This window comes from Symphalangus syndactylus, chromosome 12, assembly GCF_028878055.3.
Source record: "Symphalangus syndactylus isolate Jambi chromosome 12, NHGRI_mSymSyn1-v2.1_pri, whole genome shotgun sequence".
NCBI lineage: Eukaryota > Metazoa > Chordata > Mammalia > Primates > Hylobatidae > Symphalangus > Symphalangus syndactylus.
This window is the reverse complement of record NC_072441.2, coordinates 88,048,501-88,067,555: the sequence shown is the minus strand read 5'-3', so window position 1 is coordinate 88,067,555 and position 19,055 is coordinate 88,048,501. Positions and strand designations below refer to the sequence as shown.

General features: G+C 51.7%; 1 protein-coding gene, 1 long non-coding RNA gene and 1 other non-coding gene across 5 annotated transcripts; 2 read left to right on the top strand and 1 right to left on the bottom strand.

Moving 5' to 3' along the window:
• Positions 1 to 1,772: 1,772 nt before the first annotated feature.
• LOC134733963 (uncharacterized) lies at positions 1,773 to 14,566 on the bottom strand. Of its 3 annotated transcripts, XR_010117424.1 has the most exons (5): positions 14,477 to 14,566; positions 8,574 to 8,772; positions 8,057 to 8,339; positions 5,281 to 5,385; positions 1,773 to 3,162 (listed from the first exon to the last, which is right to left on the bottom strand). It is a non-coding gene; the product is annotated as an uncharacterized lncRNA (long non-coding RNA). The 3 variants fall into 3 exon arrangements; XR_010117426.1 differs by lacking the exon at positions 8,057 to 8,339; XR_010117425.1 differs by lacking the exons at positions 5,281 to 5,385; positions 8,057 to 8,339.
• On the top strand, positions 6,576 to 15,136 carry VSIG8 (V-set and immunoglobulin domain containing 8). The gene is made up of 7 exons (XM_063624971.1): positions 6,576 to 6,944; positions 10,520 to 10,698; positions 11,139 to 11,340; positions 11,463 to 11,684; positions 12,786 to 12,905; positions 13,347 to 13,545; positions 14,419 to 15,136. The coding sequence occupies exons 1-7, from the start codon at positions 6,896 to 6,898 to the stop codon at positions 14,690 to 14,692; spliced, it is 1,245 nt and encodes a 414-aa protein (XP_063481041.1). The 5' UTR covers positions 6,576 to 6,895; the 3' UTR covers positions 14,693 to 15,136.
• A 2,344-nt stretch (positions 15,137 to 17,480) lies between these two features.
• LOC134735030 (small nucleolar RNA SNORD64) lies at positions 17,481 to 17,547 on the top strand. The gene has a single exon (XR_010117891.1). It is a non-coding gene; the product is annotated as a small nucleolar RNA SNORD64 (small nucleolar RNA).
• Positions 17,548 to 19,055: the final 1,508 nt, after the last annotated feature.

Sequence of the window (19,055 nt, the reverse complement as noted above, 5' to 3'; positions counted from 1 at the left end):
GCCTGTTGTGGGTTGGAGGCGGTCTCAGTAATTTTGCATCTGCTGCAGAAGCAGCTCCAGCTGGATGTGACACAGCAGCTGCCCTGGTAGCTAAGCCATGCTGTCCCTGACTCAGTGGGGTGCTGGGATGTCCTTTACTACCCCTGAAAGCCTCAGCACCCCCACCTGTGACTTGAGTCACAGCTGGACATTACTTGGTCTCAGTAAAAGCATTTGGATTAGGCTCGGATGAAAGGGGCTGAGAGAGTTCAAAGACAGACAGGGCTTTCAGGGTGAGGACGAGTGGCCATGATTTGGGTGATTGTGGAAGGAGATGCTGGAACCTCAGACAAGAAGTCTGGATTTGTGGGCTGTGGAGACTCAGGGACAGTGAGCTCCTCACTCTATCTCTCATTCTCTCTCCTCCTAACTGCTGCTTCTGCAAAGAGTGGGAGCCTGGCGGAGAACTGTGGAAGAAGCAGATGGCTCACTGCAGACCACAGGTCTCTTCCCCTCCTGGGCTGCTGCCTATGGCAACCTGCCTCCTCTACCAGACTCTGAGATATGTCAGGGGAAATCATGCCCAGGTTACCTGGAAGGTCCTCATTTCCGACACTGCTGAGTTATTCTTGAGTTATTCTTGATTTGTCTGGCTTTAACTAGCTCAGACCTTCCCTCTGTCCTGGCCCCAAACCTCACATCCCTCCCAGTTGGGACATTCTCCTTGAGGTGCAAGCTCCGTGTTTCTTTTTGCATTCTCACCCATGTCCTCTTAAGAAAGGGGTAGTCATCATCTCAGTACCTTTTGATGACTTTGAGGCTGGACAGGAGCAGCATTGAGATTTTAGAGGGCTTTCTCAGAAGACACCCAGAAAGAAGAGTCAGAAGGGGGTGAATGGAAGTGGGGAAGGAGAAGGGCTGGGCCTGGAAGAACCTGTCCAGAGCCAATGAGTTTTCTGCATGGTCCCTGGGAAAGACTGTCCCTGGGTAGTGGGAATGGACACCAAATCTCAGAATCTCAAAGCAGAAAGGGACCCCAAAGACCCTCTGATGCTCAAATATCCTTTGTAAACTCTAGTCAAATGGTTGGACAATCTGAGCTTGTACATCCTGAGAGACAGGGCGCTCACTACCTCAAAAGGCAACCCAAACCATCTCAGATTCGCCCTGATGCCCAGAAGTTTCTTAATATTGAGTCAATATGTCTTCCTGTGTATCCAATGTGTGGACCGAGTTCTGCTCTTTGGGACCACACAAGGCAGGGCCAGGCTCCTTTTACATGACATTTCTTCAGATATCTCCTACCCTGACTGCTGTGCAGCCTGACTTTGAGGGGAAGTTCCTGTCATTCTAGAAACACAGGGCTCTTCTGAGCATTTCAGGGAGGGGAGGAAACTGGGAGAAGTGGGGAATCTTCAACTTTATCCTTTGGGCTGGGCCTGCTGCTCTCCTGCCAGGTAATACTTCCGCTGTCGCTGCAGCCCTAGCAGGGCTCTGTTGCCTCTGAGCCCCACCCCTGTGGCACCACCTTCCCCTTGACTCCTTCTGTCCCAGTGTCCAGGCAACAGGAAACAAACACAGAGGGCAGAGCAAGGATTGGTCAGGATGGACTTAGTGAGAAAGGCTCTGAACGAGACACACACCAGCTGCAGCTTCGTACTGATGCCTGCCAGCTCCTACACACCTTCCTGCAACTGCCAGTGGGACAAAGCAGGCCTGGGGCCACCCTGCAGGTCGAGGGGGACCACAGTTCCACTCTGTGGATACGTGTTTGGGGAATCCAGACGGCAAAATCAAAGGCAAGTTTTATTTCTACAAATTAAAAGGTCAAAGTCCCATTGGACCTGTGGATTAATTCATCACAAAGTTTCTCTCCCCATAAACAGACAGACTCATGGTTCAGGACGATCAATTTTAGTTGCTTAATCCACCCAATGGCCTGGCTCTGATCCCACTGAGGTGCTCTGGTGTTCTGGGTAGAAGGTCCCAAGAGGTTCCGTTCTCAAGGATCTTCCTTCCTCAGTTAAAAAATAATCATTGGCTGTCACTCCTGGCTTTGCTCTTCTCAGTCCATGTCTGGCAGGGACCTGGCTTACTTGCCAAGCCCAGAAATATTCCCCTGGCCCCCTCTCTCCACCCGCTACTCTTTTCTCTGGCACGCCGTTGTTAGTTATCCTTCAGATCTCGGCTTAAACATCATTGCCACTAGCTCAGGGGCCTTGCGCGTATTACTGCAGCTTATCACATTGCGGGCCAGGAGCTATTTCCCTATCAGATGGGGTGCTCTGTAAGGATAGAGACTGAGTCTCCTTAATTGCCATTTCCCCAGGGCCTAGCATAAAGCCCGGCTGTTTGCTGAATGAATGAAGGTTCTGCAGGATGTGGTTGATCTTGGAGAGGTGAAGATACCTTTATCTTCAAAGTCTCTTCATTCTTCCTCAGATCTGTCATCAGGAAATCACATACCCTTTACAAGCGATTTCTTCTTGCCTCCACTCATTCTCTTGCTAACAGTTCAGTTGGTGGCATTCAATTGTCTCCCTTTGCTCTTGTGCTTTGTTGATGTAGTGACAACTCCAGCCACTCCTTTAATTGATGGGGACTATGTGTGTGCTGCTTGCTCTTCTGAGTCTGTCAGCTTCAGGACATTGCTTAATGGGAGAGATGTGGGCATATCCAGGCTCCTCCTAGAATCCCGCTTCTTCTGAAGTGTACCAGTCAGAACCACTGAGGTTTGGGAAACCTGAGCAGGGGCTTGGGGAGTCCCTATGTCACCTGTGTTCACGGCTCTTCCCTGCCAGCTTTGATTTGAGCCTTAGTCTTGAACCCAACCCACACCCTCAAACTTAACCCCACATGTCGATCTCATGCCTCTCTATAACGAGAACCCAATGTTGTCCCATCACCACCCATGCAACCTCTGAGCCCCCTGCCCTTCTCATGCAACCATGGCCTCACCTGGCAGACCTCCACCTCCAAATCGTCACTGAAAGCTGGGTGGACAGACAGCAGCTGCAAGGCTCCTTGGCTTCTCTGTGACTCTTTGCCTATCCATTGTCACAGCTTCTGCTCCCAGAGTCTTATCTCAGAGGTTTCCTCTGCAGGACAACTCCTCCCTGGGTGCTGCAGGGTGAGCCCTGGGCTACATGGGGACTTGGGAGAGAGAGCTGAGGAGCTTGCTGACTGTGTGGGGAGGAGTTTAGAAAGAGTCAAATTGCAGTGCCAGCCAAGGCAGGGGCTGTGGGGAGCTTGATTGAGCCTGAGCCCAGGAAATCTGGCAGCCACTGAGAGGGGTTGGGGTGGGCAAGTCCAGGCAGGGGAGGGCAGGGCTTAGAGGAGTGGGGTGGAGTTGCCATGAAAGGGACCTTGGAGGAAGAATAGGCTTTGGAGGAAGAGTAGGCAGCCCAAGCCCTCTGCCTGTCCTTCCCAGAAAGGTTCTGGGGCTGGGCTGCACTTCATCCAGGAAGCAATCTGTGGCCTTCTCTGAGTTTTTGTCCAGCCTCTTCCTACCTCCTGTATCTCCCTGTTTACTCCTTTCTAGGCCTGTCTTTGATTTTCTGTTATTGTCTTAGAATAGAAGCAAATACCAGTCAAACCAGGGCCATTCTTCCCTGGAGAGTCATGGATTTCTTAGGAAAAAGCAAGGGGCCCTTTCAGAAATTTGTGTTGGTTCCCAGCTCGTGGCCTGGGCCCTCTGCCTCCTCTGTCTCCCTCTGAGTCTCTGGAGGGGCCATTTAGACCATGTGTCTTTCTGTCTGCCTCTGTCCCAATCTCTGTCTTTGCCCCTTAACTCATCACTATCTCTCCCAATCTCTTTCTTCTCTCTCTCTGAGGTCACAGGGGGAACCCTAGTAGTCTCCTGGACCAGACCTTTATAAAACCTGAAAAGGAAGTGGGTGGGGAAATGAGATGTTTGGGGTGGAGACTGGTTGGGGAAAAATGAGAGGGAGGAGTTGGGATAGGGGTCTTCCTAGGAATGGGGCCCTCTTCCACTGCTGAGGATAAGGCCCAGAGACTTACATGGACTGTGAGCTGGTCCCAGAGGGAGGGGACTGTGGGACTGCGACATATGCTTTGGAAACTATGCTGACACCCCAGTGCCTTCACCCCATCCACAGCCTCTCCACCGCTGCCCTCACCGAAAACCCTGCAGGGCTCTGGGTATAGGGCTGGAAGGCTCACAGCTTCTTTTATAGGACTCAAATTGCAAGGAGGTAGCAATTAAGCCTCAGAGGGTTAAGGGGGAACAACAATGGCACTCTGCCCTTTCAGGCTTTGAAAGACCCCCCATGTGGTGCCCCATAAAGCGGCTGTTCTAGGAGCATGTAGGCCCTCAGTTTCTCCCAACTCCCATCTCCTAAGGACTCCAAATCCAGACCAGCCCTCCTCCCCACTCAGTAAGACTCCCTCTGATGGACCGCATCTTCTAGTTCAGTTTGGTGTCAGAGCCCCACTCATTGTCAGTAGCTTCCTGCGTCTCCTCCTCAGATGTTTTTCCTGGAGCTTGGCCAGGTGGTGAGCTTTAGTAGTGGAGCAGGACTTCAGAGGGTCCATTCTCTATGGGATTTAGTTGCCTCATACCCCTTAGATGGGCTCGTGTACATTTGGCTTCCTCCTCCAAGTCTTGGGACCCCAATCAAGATGTGCCACTAGTAGTCTCCCCACACTAAGGGTTGAAAATTCTAGCCAAACCTGGATTTAGCAGATGGAGGCTGAAGTCTTTCTATATTAGAAATAAAACCTCATCTTTGATCCCTATCAACTCCCGCTGCTTACGTGTCTTTAAACCATGTTCCAGACCTAACCACAGCTTATTTCAACGTGAACCTCAAACTTAGTTCTAACCCAATTATGACCCCAATACTAAATCAATCTAAACCCAGCCTTTGATTTAGCCTTAACTGTATTCCCAGGCAGAGCTGTAAATGAAACTAAAACTCTATTCCTTATCGTAACACAAATCCCAGCCGTAAACCCGAACCTCAATTCTAGCTGTATTTCTAACCCTAATCCCAACCTCAAATCTGACCTCAACCTCATTCATAATTCAACTAACCCCAAACTTAACCCCAGCTCTAACATTAGCCCACATCCAGAACCCAATTAAATCCCAAGCCTGCACTGTAGTTTAGTGGAACCACAACCTTACTGCTTTCTCCTCAGTCTCTCTATTCGTGGTCTGACCTGTTTTCCCTCCCACTCACCCTGACCTTCCATGGTTCTTGTTTGTGAGTGGGTCTAGTAGTCCACAGGATCACCAAGACCATTTTTTGGACCTCTCTGGACTGACACCCTGGGTACCTGGGTATCCCAGCTTAGGCACCAGCTGCATTGGCTGAATCCCCATGTTTCTCCAGGCCTCTGTTTCCCCATCTGTAAAATGGGGAGGAGGACAATCCCATAAACCTAAAAATAAATAAGGAAATAAAGATATTCATTGTGTACATCTGGTAGGTCTCAGAGTGCCCTGTTATTGTTGGGAGTTCGGGTGCAAGGGCTTGGAATGCAGAGACGCGTGGACTCCTTATGTTTCCTTAATGTTCTGTCTTATTTTTCCCCAGAGGGGTGGGCCCTGGCAGCATCCCTGAGCCCCATAACTCTCCCCAACACTCTTCCTCCTCTGCCCTTTCTGTGCCCCATGGTAGGGATGGGGGCAGTCCCTGACTCCTTTGAGGGAGTTGAGCTATTGAATGGGGTCACTCATGTCCTGACTCCCACCATGGAGTCCAGCGAGGCACATGCCTATTCTGTCCCCCTTAGACAAGCCAACAAGGGGGGCCCTTCACTTGCTCCCCATGCCTACCAGGACCCTCCCCACCCCAGCACCAACTTACCCAGAACTGTGCTGGTTTAGTCAGCCCGATGACCAGTCCAGGTTATGAGGGTCCTTGGTCTCAAGGACCCAGTTAATATTGGGACTGCATTAACCCTCAAGACCTGGCTACTCTTCCTGGGCAGAGAAGCCAGGACACCAAGCGATCCCTCAAGAAGTTCACTCAGAGGGGCTTAGCCATCCTCACAGAGACACCCTGACACAGACATCCTGCCTCCCTCCCACAGACATTGCTGAGGGGTGCACACGCTTACACAGGCACCCCCTTCCCTGGTCCTCTTGGCGCTGTTCTCTCCAACACTCCCTCACTAGCCCATCAGTCACCTTACTCCTACCACACACCCTGGATCCCCCATAGCACCCCTGCTCCCAGGGGTCCCCTATGCTTGGGGATGGCCTTGAGTCAGGTATGGGTGTGGAGGACAGTTCCTGAGGGGACAGCCAGGAGGAGACTCTGTTCCTGCACACACCCCTTCTCTCCTCTTTCAGCTCAGGAGGCATGAGTCCCTTTGAAAGGCCTGAAGCCTGGGGAAAGGTGGGCTGGACACTCCTGGGGAGCCCTATGCCCTGGGATCAGGATTAACTCTTCAGGGCCTGGCCACTCTTTCTCCCAAGGCTGGCTTCTCCTTCCTCTTCCCCACTTCCCCCGGGGAAGGAGGCAGCAAATGAATGGTGAGGGGAGCCCTTGGAAGCTGTAAATGAGGTGACTGTTGTCACCCTGAGGATGTGGCCAGGAGGAAGTGAAGTTTAACAGGTGCCTAATTACAAGTCCCGCTGGCTGTCCTGTGCCACTCTTAAGACAGGGAAGAGCTTGGGTAAGGGCTGGGTAATGCCCGGGTAGGCTACCCTGTCACCCCGCTAATTAGGGTTCCTGGGACTCCTCCCCAAGGCGGGGACCGGGCCCCCTCCCTCCCATAGAAATAACTCCAGCTGCTCCCCAGCTGGGCACTCATTGCACCTTCCTGCCACCCCAGGCAGTGTCTGGGCCCTCAGCTCCCCCTCCCTCCACCCACCCCCTCACACCCACCACTACAACCCCACGGGATACCCAGCCCAGGCGGAGGAAACACCGAGCCTAGAGACATGGGAGTTGGAGGAGCATTCCACCTTCTACTCGTGTGCCTGAGCCCAGGTACGGGGCTGGGCAGGGAGCAGGGATAGCCAGCATGAGGCCAGGTGGGCAAGAAAGGGGCAGTGAGGACCCACAGTGGAGCCTGGGGCTGCCTGAGTTGCCTGGCAGGGTGCTGCCCACCCTTGCCCTGCTGCAGCCGGGTGTGGGTATTGCCAGGGGACCTTTCCCCAGGAGACCCTGTGCCTGATGTTCAGGGTGTGTGTCTGTGGTGCGGAGGTCTTTGAGTGGATCTTTATGTGTCCCCTGTCGGGCTCACACATGTGTGCAGGTGCCCTGCAAGCTCGTGCTATGACTAGGAGGAGAGGGATTGATTGCTCTGCAGGAGCTGGAGATGGGGTAGGAGAGAGGTAAGCACGGGCATTGGGTGAGGGCTCAGGAGGAGCTTGGGAAGGATCCATTTTCATCAGACTGTGTGCTATTCGCAGCGCTACTCCTTCTCTCCCAAGGCCAGGGCCAAGGGGCAGGGAAGTCACTTGCCTTGAAAGGGCAAGAGACTAAGGCTGGTGTAAGTCTGAGTGGTTGCTTCCATCATGGCCAGTGAGAGCTCAGGCCTGAGACCTCAGCCCTGGGCCCCCTGTGCTATGAGAGGGCAGTGCCCCACTCCAGGATGAGGCCTGAGGGAGGCAGGGATGGCAACTCCAGAGACTTCTCACCCCACCAGGACAGGTCCACAGGGCAGGGCTCAAGTTTGGACATTGTGGCTTCCTGCCCAGGTTGGGGCAAGTTCCACCAAGGGGCATTCTATGCTGACATCACTGGAAAGGGCTCCGAGTCCCTCTTGCAGTCTGGATTTGGGATGAAGGGGCATGAGGGAGGAATTTGGGAAGGTGGGGTGACATTTTCAGCCTTTGTGTGAGCCTGAATGTGTATGTGAGAGTGTGGGTGCGTGCGCCTGTGTGGGAATGATGACATTTCTGGCAGGATAGCTGCAGCCCCTCTCTGTCTGATGAGAGCAGGGCTGGCAGAGTCCACTCGGGAGGCTCCAGCTGTGCTGTGGGGACCTGGACTTCCCCCTGTGTGGTGTGTCAATGGGTGTGTGAGGACAACTCAGCGCTGGCTGCATTAACACATCAATACCCTCAGCTGGAGCTGCCATTTCTCCCCTCCCTTACCTCCAGAGGGAGGGCCAGAAGTTCTGGAAGCACCTTGAAGATTCAGAAAGAATTTACAAGCAGAGAGTAGGCACCACTATTGAGATGAGACCCCGTAAAGCGTGGCCAGCTTCTGGTGCTTTTGGGGGGCAAAGAATCACCACTGTGTTCTTCCTTGGAGAGCCCATGTGATTCCTCCATTCCTGTCTCTCTTCAAGTCTCCCATCCAGCTCTCTCTTCCACTTTGCCTTTCTTCCCTCTCTCCAGCCTCTCCTCTCACATTCCCTGTAATACTTCGTTAGTGCTACAGCAAGAGGAATCAAGGCGAGACATTAGGGACAACTTTCCGAGGAGAGGGAGGGATGCGGAAAGGCTGGAACCCTTGGGAGGAGGTTTAGAAGACTTCTAAGGAGATAGAAAAGCTGGGTGAGGCTCCCTGGTCTGGGACAATTGAAGAAGCTCTCAGCCTGGTGCAGGGTGGAGGTGCTTTTTTTGCAGCCTGTGGCTCCTTCCCAAGCCCCTCTCCCTGAATGCTTACCCTTCTGCCTGGCAGGCTCCTATGGCATGGAGAGAGTCCTTCCTGTGTGGGTGCTTCCAGCGGTGCTTCTCCAGGGTGGAGCCTCTGCTCTCAGCCGAGTTCTGGCTCATCCCTGGCTTGCCTTGAGCAGCCTCAGGATCTGGCAGATGGCAGCAGGATCCTTATCTCAGGAACGAGCTGTCGTTCTCTTGGCCTGGAGCTGGAAGAGACACCGCTAGGTCCCGTTAGAGCCCCAGCAGTCAGCCTGCCTGCTCTGGGTCACCTTGGAGTCTAGCTGGGTTATGACAGAGCTGATGGCCCAGCCAGTGTTCTTAGGGGGGAAGTTCAGGGATCCCTGAGCTGTTGAGGGTGTTGAAAGGGCTCTTGCTGGCCTCTCTGGAGCCAGGCTAAGCCTTCCTGGCAGGGCTTCCATGGATATGTCTGGTCTTGAATGAACACATACAGGGACTATATGAACACGCGGTGGGTGTGTCTTTTGAATTAATATGTTCTGTGTTTGTGTGCAGATTGTGTCTGTGTCTGAATGAATCTAATAGTGTCTGTGTGTGTAGGAAGGTGGGGCCACATAGGTATGTATCTGCATTTTGAAGCCTTGTAAGAGTGGGCCCTGTGTCGATTTGTTTGCCTGTGATGGTGTAATTGTGTGTGTGCATGTGTGAGATCTCTATGTGTAAATGTGGTCCTGAGCCACAGAATGATAGAACAGAATGATTGCTGAGACCTGGGGCTGTGACTCCAGAAGACATATTGACTCAAAAAAGAACGCAGACGGAGAGTGTGTGAGGCCTGGTGAGGGGCCTGCAGAGTCAGGGTTGCTGGAGACTGGGAGGTGGAGTGCAAAGTGTCCAGGGTGGGGCCCTGGCTACGCCCCCCAGTCTTATCCCTCTCTAGGTCCAACCGGTTGGGGATAGGCCTGCCTGGGGCTTAAGGGTAGGGAGGGACAAGAGCTCAGTCCCGAGCTCCTGGGTCCTGGGATCCCAGCTCCTCACCCAGGATTGCCTGCCACTGACTCAGTGGCAGGAGGGGCCTCACTGGAAGCCAGCTTGTGGGGGCAGCTGCATGCAAGCCACACAATCACACAAGAGGAAACACACACAGTACACAATGCTCTGTAGTCAAGAAAGACTCACAATGTCCCACAGATACCTGTGGCCATAGTCCTAGGCACACACCATCACTCACTATCACACACGAACACAGCCAGGCTCCTGGTCACAGCTGTCCACTGTCATGCACAAGCACACACTGTCACTTTTAAGCACTTACATAGCTCACATGGTCACACATCACTGTACAAAACCACACAGAGGCATACAGCCACAGACACACACTGTCATACACAGACACACATAGACACACTTAGTCTTCGGCTTCTCAGGCTGGAGAGGAGTCCCAGAAGCCATTGTAACCACCCTGCTGCCTCTGGACAGTAGGACTTCACTCAGCCCAGGCAGAGCCCAGATAGATGACATTTAATCAGCCAGGCTCTTCCATCAGAGCATTTAACAACTCTGTGTGTACCACATGCCTTCACACACACACACACACACACAAACACATCCACATTATCATATAAATATATAAGCAGACACACTACGTGGTCATGTACATGAATATCCTCACAGTACACATAAGCAGCCACAAATACTCATAAGCATACAATGTACATATGTGTACATATTCATGTGTGCATACACATAATCATATATACATACAAGCATACATAACAGCTACATATATAGCAGCTATATGTATAGCTGTTATATGCCTATAACAATTCATGCACACACACATACACACCCACTAAGAGCAGCCCTCCTTTTTATGAAAGCACTGCTGACCTCTGGGTGCCGTGGACAGAGAATATGAAGGGAAAGGCTGACACTGACTCCTCCTGAAGCCCTGCTTCTGCTCCTACCACCCCATCTTCTCTGCCCTCCCCCTAGCACTGCTGTCTGCTGTGCGGATCAACGGGGATGGACAGGAGGTCCTGTACCTGGCAGAAGGTGATAATGTGAGGCTGGGCTGCCCCTACGTCCTGGACCCTGAGGACTATGGTCCCAATGGGCTGGACATCGAGTGGATGCAGGTCAACTCAGACCCCGCCCACCACCGAGAGAATGTGGTGAGTGCTGGGCACAGGGATCTCCTTCCTCTAGGCTTCTTGATGTCTACATGTTGGACAGCGAACATCCCAAAGAGAGAAGACTGACTTTGAACCTTCCCCAAGGCCTTTCAGGGAATGAGGCAATGGGGATGAGAGCTCTGCAATCGTGAATTAAGCTAGCCAGTCAGTCTACCTCCTCCCATCCCATTCTAAAGGGAAGATAAGGTGTAGTCTTTGCCTTCAAAAAGTTCCCAGTCTGACCATGTATTTTTCCAAGTGCTTGATCTCACCTCATCTCACCAGTTCTGTAAGAGGTCAGTGGCTCAGGCATCATTATTCTCATTTTTTCAGCTGAGAAGAGTCTCAGAGAAGTTCAGTGAATTGGCCAAAGCAGCCAACCCACATGGCCCTCCTTGGCTCTGCCTGTTTCACCACCTGTTTTCCTCTCCTCTTCACAGTTCCTTAGTTACCAGGACAAGAGGATCAACCATGGCAACCTTCCCCATCTGCAGCAGAGGGTCCGCTTTGCAGCCTCAGACCCAAGCCAGTATGATGCCTCCATCAACCTCATGAACCTGCAGGTATCTGATACAGCCACTTATGAGTGCCGGGTGAAGAAGACCACCATGGCCACCCGGAAGGTCATTGTCACTGTCCAAGGTATGGCCAGACTCCTCTGAGCTCCTCTCCCCCGGCTTAAGAGCCAAGGGCAGCTTGGCCACTTTGAGCCTGGCTCTGTCTCTTGGCTGGGCCCTGGCTTACAATTGTCTGCCTCCTTGCAGCACGACCTGCAGTGCCCATGTGCTGGACAGAGGGCCACATGACATACGGCAACGATGTGGTGCTGAAGTGCTATGCCAATGGGGGCTCCCAGCCCCTCTCCTACAAGTGGGCCAAGATCAGTGGGCACCATTACCCCTATCGAGCTGGGTCTTACACCTCCCAGCACAGCTACCACTCAGAGCTGTCCTACCAGGAGTCCTTCCACAGCTCCATAAACCAAGGTGAGAGGGCCCTGGGCGAGGGCAGTGGGGGGTGAGTGGAAGATCAGGGACTCTGGGACCTGTTGGGGTTTCCTTGGGTTATCAGTGCCATCAAATCAAACCTGGAACCCCTGTGGGAGACCCTCCCTCTGTGCCTGCCCCAGCAGCTGCTATTTTTTTTTTTTTGAGACAGAGTTTTCCTCTTGTTGCCCAAGCTGGAGGGCAATGGCATGATCTCGGCTCACTACAACCTCTGCCTCCCGGGTTCAAGCGATTCTCCTGCCTCAGCCTCCTGAGTAGCTGGGATTACAGGCATGCGCCGCCACACCCGGCTAATTTTTTGTATTTTTAGTAGAAACAGGGTTTCACCATGTTAGCCAGGCTGGTCTCAAACTCCTGACCTTAGGCGATCCACCCGCCTTGGCCTCCCAAAGCGCTAGGATTACAGGCGTGAGCCACTGTGCCTGGCCCAGCAGCTGCTATTGAGAGCAGATGATAAGGCAAATGTGGAGAGTCAATCAAAAGTACTGTGGTGAATTTGGAGGGAGCCTGGTCTCAGACAGAGCTGGGCTTGAATCCTGGCTGGGACACTGACTGGCTCCAAGTCTAAGGCAAGTGGCTTACCCTCCCTGTGCCTTAATTTCTTCATATATGGAAAGGGAATACTAATATATACCTTTCATGGGCATGCAAGGATTAAATGGGGGAGGTGTGTAAAGCTCCTAGTACATAAAGAAGCTGAAAATATTCAGTCAAACAAAGAATAACAGAGCTAGGAGGGACCTTAGAGTTCCTTTTCCCCTGGCTTCTCCTGTCCTCACTGTACAAAGGAGGAGACCAAGGCTCAGAGAGGGTACATATTTCCCTAAGGTCACAGAGTGAATTAATGGTGTCTCTGTCTTGCTGCTGGGAGAGAGGTCCTTTCTTGCATCTCTTTCACAGCAGGGGGAAGGTGACTCACCTGGAGAGTGGAGTGTGTGTGTGTGTGTGTGTGTGTGTGGGTGTACACACATGCATAAGCCTTCCCTTCTTCTGGAGTGGGTGTCCCATCCCCCACCCCACAGGGACTGAGGTTGGGGTGGGAGCTCTCAGAGACCAGGCCTCTCTCCACTTCACTTTCAGGCCTGAACAATGGGGACCTGGTGTTGAAGGATATCTCCAGAGCAGATGATGGGCTGTATCAGTGCACAGTGGCCAACAACGTGGGCTACAGTGTTTGTGTGGTGGAGGTGAAGGTCTCAGGTAGGTGCAGCAGTCTTGAGGCCTGGGTGGTTGGGAGGGTTGAACTGGAGGAGGCTGAGCTCTGGTTTGGAGCCTCAGCTGCTTCTGCCTTTCCACTGTCATCCAGTTGCCAGTGGGGGCTCCCAGCCCCTCTCCTATAAGTGGGCCAAGATCGGTGGGTACAATTACCCCTATGGAGCTTGGTGTTACCTCGCCCAGCACAGCTTCCACTCTGAGCTCTAGAGCCCAGAGCAGCTGGAAGCCCTGGGAGAAGCATGCTGACACAAGGGGTTAACTTGCATCTCCCCGTATCTTCCCCACTGGGTGTTCCAGGGCTAAGAGACCCCCTGGGTCCCTCTCCCTCTTTCCCACTAACCCCTGACCTGGCAGCTCCTGGTGCTGGTCCCTCAGGCACCTGCCAGGCTGTGAGAAAGCCTGACCTGCCTCCACTTCTCTCCACAGACTCCCGGCGTATAGGCATGATCATCGGCGCCGTCCTGGGCTCTCTGCTCGCGCTGGGCTGCCTGGCCGTAGGCATCTGGGGGCTCGTCTGCTGCTGCTGCGGGGGCTCCGGGGCTGGCGGCGCCCGCGGTGCCTTCGGCTACAGCAACGGCGGCGGGGTCGGCGGAGGGGCCTGCGGCGACTTGGCTAGTGAGATCAGGTAAAACCTGATGCATGCTGCATGCTGCTGTGCGGCAGGGAACCGGCGCCCTGCCCACCTCACTCCTGCCTGCCATCGGCCGGCTGGGCCCCCCACCCCAACCCTGCCCGCCATCGCCACGGAGTGCTGGGACTGCGGCATGTCGACCTGCCACCCAACGCATGGCTTTCCCCTCCCCTGCCACCCCAGTCTTCACCTCTGCCCCCTGCCTTCCATTTCCCTCCTGCCTACGCACCTGTCTGTCTTGTCTAGACTGTAAGCTCCTGGAGGGCAGGGCCTATGTTTTTTCACGTTTCCCGTGTACTGCGCCGGTGAGAACTCTGACATGATTGTTTAAGAAGAGCTAATAATAAGAATAGTGCTAATAACTTATATTAGAAGCAAACTAGAAATAAAAATAGAACAAGTCTAGTAGTGCTAATGATTGCAATGCCTCGGGGATGGAGGGAAAGATGGAGAAGACTGAGCGGCAGGAGGTGAGAAAGAGAGATTGCTCGCGCAAGGTCAGGGTTAGCTAAGGAAAGAAGAAGAGGAAAGGCAGCTCCTTCTGGATCTCTATTAGAGGCGGTCGGCCTGCGAAACATCAGAAAGGGATTGGAGGGGCCTGGAGAGGGCTGTCTGCGGGGCTGTCCAGATACGCGTGGACAAGCCCTGTCTGAAGGATGGGGATGCTGGCCCCGGGACCGCTGCAGGGTCGCCGGCCCAGGAAGGGTCACAAAGGAGAGTAGGTCGAGGCCGAGGGAGAGAGACGAGGGCAGGTGGAGGGAGGCGCGGGAGACAAGAGGTTGCCAAGAGCCCCCGGCTCTGCCCAGGCCGTGCCCACGCCGCGCCGCGGAGCAGCCCGCTCACCCGCCCGCCTGTTGTTTTCCACAGAGAGGACGCCGTGGCGCCCGGGTGCAAGGCCAGCGGGCGCGGCAGCCGCGTCACTCACCTCCTGGGGTACCCGACGCAGAACGTCAGCCGCTCCCTGCGCCGCAAGTACGCGCCTCCGCCCTGCGGTGGCCCCGAGGACTTGGCCCTGGCTCCCTGCACCGCCGCCGCCGCCTGCGAAGCGGGCCCCTCCCCGGTCTACGTCAAGGTCAAGAGCGCGGAGCCGGCAGACTGCGCCGAGGGGCCGGTGCAGTGCAAGAACGGCCTCTTGGTGTGAGCGCGCGCGCCGGGCCGGGCTGCGCCCCAGCCGGGAGGAGGGCGTGGGGCTCTCTGTCCGCAGCTGGGGACACGTCGGGGCTGGGGTCGACCTCGCTCTCCCCAGGCTGCCGGGCGGCTGGGGGTGAAGGCATTTCCCTAAGGAAATGCGTAGGGAGGCAGAGCCTCCTCCCCAAAAGTGGGAAGGGGCGGGCGAGGGCGGAGGAAGGCGATCCTGAACCTTCTCCGCACCCCCGGGACCGAAGGCTTGGGGGAGAGGGAGGGAGGAGGAGGCTGGTGTCCTAGAGCGGCTGAGGCCGGAGGCCTGGTGTCCCCAGCCCAAGCAGAGGGCCCCGGGGGCCGGGTGGGTGGGGGTCTGTCTGGACGAATTGTTCTGTGTGTGAGGTCTGAGCTCTGAGGCAGCAGTGTTAGCACAATAAAGAAACATTGAGACGTGAGTCCGAAATGGCTGTCCGCGTTCCACGGAGGTTGGGCACGGGGTGGCGAGCCCTGCCCAGGGCCGGGAGGGTTGCTTCTGTCGCTCGCCTCGACCCCGCCCCCTCTCCTCCCTCCTTCTGCTTAGATCCCTGGCAATCAGAGCTGGAAGGGGCCATCCAGGGCTACTCCTTTGAACAACATACAAAGTGCAGATAAAAGGAAAACAAAGGCAAAAAGAATTAGCTCAGAGCATCTATGACCGTAAAGTAAACTGAGGAACTGACAAAGTGCAATACACTTGCCATTTCTAAATATTCAAAGTTTTCACATGTCAAGATTTTCTATTGAGAATAATGTGCTCTGAAGGTCTAGGGAGTCTTTGTATGTTGTTGAAAGCTAAAAGGAAACTAATCCTTGGAGCACAGAAGGCACAGGCACCCGGTGGAACAGAAACAAGGACATGTGAAAATAAGACTACCATCTCTTATATTAAAAAAACTAAGTGCCACAGTTCTAGGGTGCTGGGTGAAGTGCAGGAAGGAGGGGGAATAATATTTATATAGCATATATTATGGAACTCGGAGAGTATGGTAAATCCCTTCACCTAGATGCTGCTGGTGTTTTAGAACAATTATTTTTGTGGTTCTTTTTTTTTTTTTTTCACTTGTCTGCAGTTGGTCAACTTGTGCAGAGCCCATTCTGCAGGAGATGTTTGAGAAATACCAAGTGAATGAATGCGGCAGCATTACTTTAGGCTAGAAAAAAAAGTTTTTAGATATTTTACAGTTACTGCCTTATGATGGAATATTCTGTGGTGACAATCTAGGCCTTTCTGAGATCCAGCTCCACGCTCTTACACCCTGAAGTAGTCAGCCACTCCTAGATAGGGGTTAATTGAGCTATTTAGTATTTACCAGCACTTGTTTTGTTAAACACCTTGTCATGATATTTACAATGTATTTTGGGGGATGTTTTAGTCATTTTTGGTTCAAAAGTGGAAATCAATAAGCACTGTTTTTGTTAATAGGCGCGAGATGTCCTCTCTTGTTTAGTGAGATGGGGAGTGCTTAATTGAAGAGTAATGTTTGAGATAAAGTTCCAAGGATATATTTGCCAAGCAAACAGTAAGTAAAGTGGGCAGTGTTATAGATGTTCCTTTGTTGATAAAGGGACCAGGTGGTCACACAGCAAGGCAGGGGATGCAGACAAGTAGACAAGCTCTACTAATCCTTCTTTGTTCGACATCATCTCTGTTGGGCATTGGAATCTACTTTGCTAATGCAATGCCCACTTGCCTATAATTTAAGAATTTCTAATATGGAATAGAAATGATTAATAGGAGAAGATTGGCTGGATTAATTTCCTGTGCTGAGCAAAATTAAACTTAAAAAAGAAAAAACCACTTAGGTCCATCCTAAATGCCCAAGATTTAAGAAGGAACCTCATAGTTCAACTGGGTATTTGATGAATGTGAATGATTTTGTATTTGATGAGCTGATGAGGACAACATAGTGATGCAGAGAGGTAGGTGTTTGTACATCTGAATTGTTTGGGCTGTCTGTTTCTCATTTTATACGTAATTTATTTGTATTTAAAGAGTTCATTTTATGTTAGATTATTTGTGCTTTGGTAGCAAAAATATATTTGAAAGGGTAAGTTCCTGAAATCAGCAGTTTCATGTCTGCTAGGAGACATGTATCAGGAAAAGTAGTGTGGGTTCTATTATTTCCACGCTACAACTTGGATGGTGTTACCTCACCACTTTGGTCCCTTGTTTCAGGGATGTTAGAACTTAGCTTAGACCTTCCTCAGAATCCTTTTGGACTTTGTGTTTCATTTGTTTGGCCTGCCTTGATTTTATTTGGTCATCCTTCTTGATTCTTTCATACTATTTGTTTACACTTAACTCTGGAATATTTTGGTGGTTGTTTTCCACGTACTCTAGGTCTTCAAATTGGTTTATAATGAATTATTGAGGAGAATAGCAAGTTGTTGACATTATATCTGTCTGTAGTAACATTAGAATATTTCCATTTCAATTTGTTGGGCAATTTGCTTGTGGAAATATAAGATGTTATATTTAGTTCTACCAAAACCAGGATCTCAATATTATTCTTTTGGCAGGTTGCTGCGTGTGTGTGTGTGTGTGTGTGTGTGTCTGTCTGTCTGTCTGTCTCTCTGTCTTTGATTTTTTTCCTTCATATTTTCCCCTTAATTCGGTGTCAGTCAATACTGTTGCTGTTTCACATCCATTGTCACATAAAACTAGTCATCTCATTCTCCCAGGCCCCCTGTCCTTGGGAAGGGATGTGCACTCTGCAGGTATTAGTGATTTTACATAGCTGCATGAGTTGCTGGGAAAGGCCTTGGCTGAATTTATAATGAGCTGTGTTTACTGAGCATTATGAAGTAAAGTTCAATATGATTACTCTGAAGTCTGGCCTAAAAAAATCCTACTCCTTCACTATACAGATAGGGAAACTGAGGCCCCTCAGGCTGGACTTTAAATCCCCAATCCTACTTTTCAATTTTATTCTAGAAGGTCAGATGAGAGGAAACATGGCTGTGTCATGGATGACCTCTAAATGATCCCTGACCATTCTTAGCATCCTTCTTTCTCTTCCCCTCATTGACCTAATCCTGACTTCTTTTATCTCTTTCAGATGTATGCCTTCTTTCTTAATAGCCAGGAAGTGTTTCAGAGTCATACTCTCTGGTGTAGAAAGACCTTCAAGGCCAACTAACCCAGCTCCCCCTTTTGGTGGGAAGGGGATTGGCATTTATTGAGCGCCTATTAAGTGTTAGGTGCTTTTCGATTTTTTGTCTTATTTATTCCTTACTTTAGTCCTATGAGGTTGTGTATTATCCCCATTATACAGATGAATAAACTGAGGCTCAGAGGGATTAGGTTTCTTGACCAAGACAACAAAGATAATAAAGATAATTCAGGATTTGATCTAGGCATGTGTGATTCCAGGACAGCAGGCTGTTTCTCTGGTATTTGAATTCCTTCTATAGCATTCCTGACAAAGGGTATGCAACCTCTTCCTGACAACCTCCAATGGCAGCTCACTACCTTCCAAGGCAGGCCACTTGGCCTCTGACTGTCAATATTCAACAGAACATTTCTCTGGAACCCAGTTTTTGTCCCCATATAGCTTCTATCCCTTGATCCAAGTTCCACTCTTAGGGACCCCAGAGCATTGTATTTCTAATTCAGCTGCCTCTAGTGGACAAAGTGGTTGCACTCCATGCAGGATGGCTGCAACAGGGACACACTGGACACTTGTCTGGTCTAGTTGGTAGGAGGTGTTCAGAAGAGCACAGTACTTCAAAGTCACTTCGTTCTACTTTCCTTTCCCCAGCTGCCTGCTTGTTGAGAGCCCAGCCTCTTTCTTCTCTCTTTGACTCTTTTCTCTTGAGGAGAAGCTAGTCTTCCTCATTTTTCCTGCTCCTATTCTAGGGCCACAGGAGGTGTGGGGTGTGCATGGGCCTCAAAGTGTCTTTAGGAAGCCCCTAAACACTTCTTAGTAACACATAACTAGGAAACCCTCAAGATGCCTTGGGTATTTGCAAAGGGGTGATGGCATTGCCAGCTTTGCTTTTATAGAGCTTGCTGGGAGATGTGAGAGATAGTAATGAGGCAAAAGGAACCAGAGACAACTGTCTTGGGGGTGGGAAGGTAGGGATTTCTTGGGAATGGGAAGGGGTATAGGGAAAGGACGTTAAATAAGGAGGAGAGCAGAGAACTCCAGGAGCCATCCATCCCTTCATTTATTTGGTCATATTTATGAGCACCTGTAAGACGACTTGTCATAGATGAAGAGATCTTCGGCAGGGCACTGTGCCTGGCATACTTTTGCCCTAAGGCAGGGGATGGTATAGGATGACTTGGGGAGGGTGCTCCCAGTCTGAGGAGCCTCCAGCTTAGCTTCCTGAAAGGTGCT